The following is a 7416-nucleotide window of genomic DNA, read 5'->3' as shown; positions in this document are numbered from 1 at the left end:
TGGTGAAGCCACTAACTGGAGCAACATAATTTCCCCAGTGTGGAAACCCCATCGAGCAAGGACCTTGATTAGTCGCCATAGCATTCTGGAGCCAGTAGTTGATCTGATTAGAATCTGCAGTGGTGGGCATTCCAGCCGATGCAGTGTCTCTAAGATACTTGGAGAACATATTTCCTCCCAGACCATGGCCGCCATGGTAGCTGCCAAGAACACCATCACCACCTCCTTTGGATGCAGAAGCAGCTCCTGGATTGGCTAAATTAGGACATCCACCAAGCACACCTCTTTCGCCGCCATCAGCCACATCCTAGCGGCTAGGTCAACCTCCTGGACGGCGCAAAATAGGAGATCGAGGGAGCTCACCACTATGTCGTGCCTCCATTCCATCAACGCGACGGCTCAAGGAGGACCCCGCATCATCGTGGGCATGTCTACTGGATCCCACATAATGTCCGCCATAGACAAAAGAGCGTGCTGAAGCACCAACTGAGTAGCTTGGCTGCATAGCTGGTGAAGTTCCCACACTGATTGGATTTGGACAAGTGGCATTGGGGCAATGGATGGCAAACTTCTTTGACGGTGAAGAATCTGGATGGAGGGAGGTGGGTTGAGATCTCTTCAAGCATAAGGAAGAACCTATGTGAGCTCTAGGGTACTTACCATGACCCTTGGGTCAGTATGCAAAGCGCTCTAGTTAGCTAGAATGGCTCAGAAACTTCACGGATTCATATAATATTCATAATATTCAAGAAAGGTTCACGCATTCAAGTAATGTTTGCGAATTTGGAAAACTTTCACGAAGTCAAAAATGTTCATGAATTTTAAACAAGTTCAAATTTTGAGAGTTCTCCACGAATTTAAAAAATGATTATGAATTGAAAAGCAGAAAGTAAAATAAAAAACAACAGAAAATAAAACTGGAAAACCGGTGCAAAAAAAAAAACAATGGAAGGTTCCCGAAACGACCCGAACCTTCGCAAAATCGTTCGGCAGTTTTTTTAGTCTGTGACTGAGGTCCTAGCGCTTGCCGGCCCATGTTTCGTCATTTGCGCCTCGCGCCTCGCTCCCCGAAATAATTGTCTTGCTGTAGCGTGACGCGGGCCAGATATAGGGTTCGGAGAGAGCCCATTAGGCGTTGCCACACGCACACACGCTTCCCCCACCACCACGCTTCTGCCGTCACACTCGCGACTCGCCTCGTATCGTCTCCACGGGCGGCATGGCCACCGCCGGCGAGCTCGCCCTACCCGCGGGCGCGAAGGGAAGGCTTGTGCGCCCGCGCTTCGCTCGAGGTCCTACCATCCCCGCCTCCGGGTCCCTCCGCCGCAATGCGTCCTCCACCGCGCCCCTCCTCCGCCTCCCTCCCCCCTCTCGCTACGCCGCGACGCGGTCCTCGCTGGCTGTCGTGCGCGTCGGCCGTCGTCACTCCTTATTCGGTAAGAACGTGGAAGATCTGGAGGTTCCAGGGCGGCAGTTTGTGCTTAAATAGGCAGTTCTAACCTGCGGGATCATACGCACAGGGCTCGGGAGCAGCGGCGCGGAGGCCGGGGCTGACCAAATGCGCGGAGGCCTGGTCTTACCAAATGCGACTGGGAATACTACCGCTCCTGGTAAGTTTTGAGAAGTACTCCACTCCTGAATATCTGCCGCTATTTTTGTTTGGAAATCGCATTGTCAGCGTGGCAGCGCCTTCCGCGTGCCATCTTCCTGTTCCACCATGTCGGTGGCGCCCGACGGGCTGCGGAGGGTTACGTTTAGGGCCTATGTATGTTAATCTTATGAACGAACATGGCAATTGCTATTCTCCGTGATTGGTATATTTTCTGACTGTCGTTGGCAATTGGAGAGCTTTTTTTGTTTGGAAAGTTTCAGATTCAGGTTCAATTTACAGGAAGCAATTAATCAGCTTGAACGGTGCTTCTTCAACCAAGCCTTGCTAGCTAGGCAAGCTTGGCGGCTCAATTGTTCGGCCTGATAGTTGTGTGCTAGGCTTTTCAAGGCTAGATACTACAGAAGAGGAAATTGACCTGACAGTGTTTTCTCGGGCACGTCTTCTGCAGTCTGGAAAGCCATTGAGTATGGCTTGGAGTTAGTCAGGAAGGTATGGTGAACTGAAATGACAGGTCAGTCAGGGTGTGGATGGATCCGTGGAAACTGTGTGATATGTCCAAACACCCGTTGTCGGAACGAGGAAATAGCAGATTCACAGGAGTGTCCAGCTTTGTGCCTGCTGATGGATCATGGGATGTGGACTGATTGACTGAATCGTTTATACCTGATGACGTGGAAGGATTCTGAAGATAAAAGTGTCGCCCTGGTTGGCTGATGACTCCGTTGCATGTCATCCGGAAAAGGGCAGGAGGTTCTCTGGCAGAAATGTGTAACATCTAGTGCATGCAGAAGGGTGCCCAGGTTCGACTACTTTCCCTCGGGGGAAAAGACCTGAATGGAAGATGTTCTGGGAATTTATGTGCAAGCCAAAGTTAAGGTCGGCGTCTGGAATATGTTACTAGGTGGCTTACTTACAGTGGCAACGAAGAATGAAATGCGTATGGCTAGTCTGGATCCTGCCCACATGTGATGCCCCAGTGAAGGACACATTTCATACTTTGGTGGCTTTTCCTGCAGCCCAGCATGTATGGGAAGCAATGAGGGAGACCTGGACTCTCCCGAACAACTCTGACTTGATGATCACCTATCTCGGGATCCCCCTCACGATACGACGGCCTGCTGCTGCCCAACTGCAGCCGCTAGTTGATGGGATCGCTGGACGGCTCCCTGCCTGGAAGGCTGGTCTGATGTCCAAACCTGGGCGCCTCGCGCTAGTGAAATCTGTCCTGGGAGCCATTCCAGTGACCAGCTACTCGCCTTTGCACCGCCAAAAAAGACTCTGCGCCAAATTGAGAAGATCCAGCGCGGCTTCCTATGGGCCGGCCGCGCGGCGGCTAACGGCGGTCACTGTCATGTCAACTGGCGACGCATCTGCCGGCCCATCTCGCTCGGTGGTCTCGGAGTCCAGGACCTCGAGCGCGCTGGCCTCGCCCTGAGACTACGATGGCTTTGGTACTCTCGCACTGATCATGAGCGCGCCTGGCATGGCCTGGACCTGCAGTTCTCTGCCGAGGAGAGGGCGCTCTTCTTCACCTCCACCACTATGACCATTGGAGATGGCCAGACTGCACTTTTCTGGGAGGACCGCTGGATAAATGGACAGTCCATCAGTGAAATAGCCCCAGCCCTGTACAACTGCATCGCCAAGCGCCACCGCAAGACTCGAACTGTCGCTCAAGGTATACATGGCAACAGCTGGGCGAGCGACATTCATGGGACTGTAGGGATCAACGAGATTGGCCAACATGTGCAAGTCTGGCAGGCGATCGAGCACTTCTTACTCTCGGATGCCCCTGACCAGCTTGTCTGGAAGTGGACTATCTCTGGCACCTATACAGCATGCTCCTGCTACCTAGCCACATTCCAGGGATCCACAACTTGTTTCTCCTGGAAGCTCATCTGGAAAAGCTGGGCGCCGCCACGTGTCAAAATTTTCCACTGGCTGGCCAACCTTGATAGGTGCTGGACTGCAGACCGCCTTGCTCGTCGTGGCCTCCAGCACCAACCCCGGTGCCCGCTATGCGACCAGGCGCCCGAGACGATGCGACACCTGCTCCTGGAGTGCCCTTTCGCCAAACAAACCTGGCATGAGATCCTAGCTTGGCTCAGGATGACAATCGCACGGCCAAACCAGGAGGATACTCTCATGGACTGGTGGCTCCATGCCAAGCAAAACGCGCCTACGCCGATGCGCAAGGGTCTCGCCTCCATGGCACTCCTGATGCCGTGGATGATTTGGAAGCAGCGCAACGAATGCATATTCGACGGTGCCCAGCCTCTTGTCCCAGTCCTGGTCTCTAGGATCAAGGATGAAGCTGAGCAATGGGCACGAGCTGGTGCCCGTGGCTTGCGGGTCATCTTACCCACCACCTGGGATGTACACTAGATGTTACTGATCCGGCATGAACTTGGCCTCTTAAGAGGAATGTAAAAAAACTTCAATCTTTCCAATGCAATGAAACGCAAGTCCTTTGCGTTTTCTCGAAAAAAAAAACTCTGACTTGATGAACACAAGACTGGAATGTCTCTTCGATGTCCTTGTTCGGGTACATGGTTCTTAAAGGATGCATACCTTGATGCTCATATGGCGGATTCTGGAAGGATGGGTATCTTGATGTCCATGGTATGAGACGACACTTGAAGCAACACGGAATTTTTTGTGCAGCTATGTGCAGTCTCTGTTGCAAATCCGACAAGAAGATGACAGAGACTTGGTAAAGGGAAAGTCGGTAATTGCTGATGACAATGTGCGGAAGAGAACTAAGCTTTCCAAGCCAATCAACCCTCAACCTTGGCCTCCATCGACGGATGGGTTGGTTGCGGTCTCAGTGAATGGATCATTCATGTAATCAGATCGAACTGCTGGAGTGGGAGCTGTCATGCATGATCAGTTGGGTTATTTTATGATAGCCTCCTGCAGATTCTTCAGCAAGTGTGCTAATGCGTTTGAGGCCAAGCTGTCAGCAGCGAGAGAAGGATTAGAGCTGGCACGCCAGTACACTGCTGGGCCAAATTGTTCTTCAGATAGACTACGCAGAGATTCTGAAGGTTTTAACTAACAGGGATTCAGATTGCTCTACTGTGGCACACATTGTCAATTAGATGAAGGTCCAGCTTAATGGAGATAGGGAGTTTGTACTCAAGTTAGTTAAGCGAGATCAAAATAGAAGTACAGTTTTGGTGGCAAAACATTCTATAGGGGAGCAGTTAACTGGTTTGTGGTTGCAAGGTGCTCTGGTTTTTGTGGCAGATCAATTGGCTGCAGATTGTACTTCTAATCGAGATTTTTATTGATGTGAGAAATAAGCACCAAGTTCACACACTTGGGAGGCAATCCTGAAGAAGAAAGTACTTGAGATAGGCTTAGTGAAGAGAATTTGAGATGGCACGACCAAGAATATTCAAGTTGACCACTGAATACCTGATGTCCAAGGGGGGAGAGCATATGTATATTGCCGGTAACGAGGGTGAGGAAGCTGGGCGAACATGTTTTGTGCTGACAGTAGGAGGTGGAATGCGGACGACTCTCCAAGAGAAGTTCTTAATATCAGACATCTGGGTGATAAAGAAGACCCCTCTTAGAAAACTGAACCAGGATATGTGGGCTTGGAGTCTTGAACATCATCATGTCATGTATATGGTGCATGTTGTAAGAGCGCTTCAATGTAGCAGTACCATCCTTCGGAGAGGAGAACACTTCAATGGTGGGGTGCGATCCAGAATTTTCTGTCTTTCAGGGCTAACTTGCACCGACGGTACATGGAGCAGCAGAGCACATGTACAGACTGGATCAAAAGATGATACAACATGACATGCACTAGAATGGTCTATTGCTGGGATGTTTTGGCAATGCTTTGAATTACCCCCCCCCCCCCCCCCCCCCCCCCCCCTCCCTCCCCATAGTTGTACAACATCAAGTTTCTGATTACACCCGCTCACAGGAGCCATGGGCCTGGTAGATGGCTCCTTTTGTGTTATTGGCACGGCCTGCTAGGCCTAAGCGGGATTTTTTATTACAAAAAAAATATTAAAATGGGCTGGCACACATCAAAAGCCCACGCTATGTTTTGTAGAAATAATGAGTAGGAAGGCCTGTCGGCTGGAGCAGCGGCTGCTGCACTTTCCGTCTCTGGTCCATCTTGTTCGTCAGGCCTCCATGGAAGGCAAATATAGTGAATGACTCCCTGGAGGGTTTAATACAGATTAGGGATATTACTGTAGCATAGGTCTGACTGGGGCATCTAGAGGTTTTTTTTGTACAAATGTGTGAGTACTAACATGTTCAGATGTCACTGATTTATTTATGTGTCGTTTCAGGTGGGCTTATGTGTTTATGTTGTTTTGTTTCAGGTGATGGCACGCCTACACTGGATGACGACGAAATGGCCTGGGTGCTCAAAATAATGCCATTGCTCTTAAAGATTCACCAAAAGCAGATGTTGAGGCGCCATTGGGCCAGGGAGCTGATGAACATGGTGGTTAAACTATTGGTGCTGAGTTTCTGTCTATGGATAGGCCACCTGGCCGTCAAGGGTGACGAGAACGCTCTCCTACTTGTGGCGATCTGTGACAAGGGCGATAAGCTTTACAAGATAGCCTCGGCAATTAAGACAATTGTGTTCGGTTAAACAGCTGTTGCTCAGGTAAGTCAGTGTTTTCATCTTGCTATTTTCTCCTTTTGCTGCCAAAGCTACAACATCAGACTATATATAGAATGGGTGTGGAATTATTAGTTTTAACACGAAGTGATATGTGCAATGTGCAGGAACAAGTTTCGGTGTTGCACTGTTGCTAGTTGACTGAGGTCATTGGTTCGTTCTTTCTGAGTCGAAGCATGTAGGGAGGTGTACAGGATGGTGATCAGCTTTGGTTCTGGTTTTGGTTCTTCGGCAACTTTTGATGCGAGTCTCGTGAATCGCCGCTACAGTTAGGCATACATACTTCTTTCGGATGAGACGCTGCCGAGTTTGCCAATTAATATCTCTAGTGTCACAGTTCTACCTATACGCCAACAGAATGAAGTGTAATATCTCTCGTGTTACAGTACCATACGCCAACAGAACGATGTTCCATTCACCAACCATCGCTTGACTGTGGGGCTGTGGGCTACGTATAACCTTGACTGCAAAAGCATATTCTTGTGGGGTGAATGGAAATTTGTTTTTTCTCTTTGTCAATGCTGAGTGTGGAAGATTAATTGTTTCTTGTTATCACATCTCTCTATTATATCGGTGGTCACCCTTACTAGTGCTGAACCCAATGCATGGAATTTGGGTACTCGTTCTGATCGAGCGCGCCAACCGTCGATATTTCATTAAACCCCTCTATTTTGTTTTTGATATTTTGGCCTTTTGTAGGGCTTTTGGGACATAAAGTAAAAGGTGTGTCTAGAACACATCTAGATGTGACATAACTATGTCACATCTAAGTCTTCTTCACCACATATATTTCTATCCCAACACTTGTTTTCTTTCTTTCTTTGTTTGTTTCGTGTTTTGAGGTTGTTCGTCTGATCGACCGACGGCCTACGTACCACTAGTAGAAAAACGACTTTACGTGAGCCCCATTAGCTCCGGTTTGATAACGGCCCGGTACTAATGTGACCAATAGTTCCGGTTCCAACGGCTAGGGGGCAGGCATCATTAGTCCCGGTTCGTGGCGTGCCTCTAGTTCCGGTTCGTGTCACAAACCGGGACTAAAGGGGTGGTGGCAGGCTTGTGTCAGGCTTGGGCCCCCACGAGCACATTTAGTCCCGGTTCTTGTCACAAACCGGGACGAGAGATGCACCTTTAGTCCCGGTTTGTA

General features: G+C 49.6%; 1 protein-coding gene across 1 annotated transcript; it reads left to right on the top strand.

The window, feature by feature from the left end:
- Positions 1-1164: 1164 nt before the first annotated feature.
- On the top strand, positions 1165-6821 carry LOC109766275 (uncharacterized). The gene is made up of 4 exons (XM_020333479.4): positions 1165-1436; positions 1521-1610; positions 5962-6254; positions 6377-6821. The coding sequence occupies exons 1-3, from the start codon at positions 1220-1222 to the stop codon at positions 6237-6239; spliced, it is 585 nt and encodes a 194-aa protein (XP_020189068.1). The 5' UTR covers positions 1165-1219; the 3' UTR covers positions 6240-6254; positions 6377-6821.
- The last annotated feature ends 595 nt before the right edge of the window (positions 6822-7416 follow it).

Source organism: Aegilops tauschii, chromosome 5 (assembly GCF_002575655.3).
Source record: "Aegilops tauschii subsp. strangulata cultivar AL8/78 chromosome 5, Aet v6.0, whole genome shotgun sequence".
NCBI lineage: Eukaryota > Viridiplantae > Streptophyta > Magnoliopsida > Poales > Poaceae > Aegilops > Aegilops tauschii.
The sequence above is the reverse complement of the archived record's forward strand: the minus strand, read 5'-3'. Positions and strand labels throughout refer to the sequence as shown.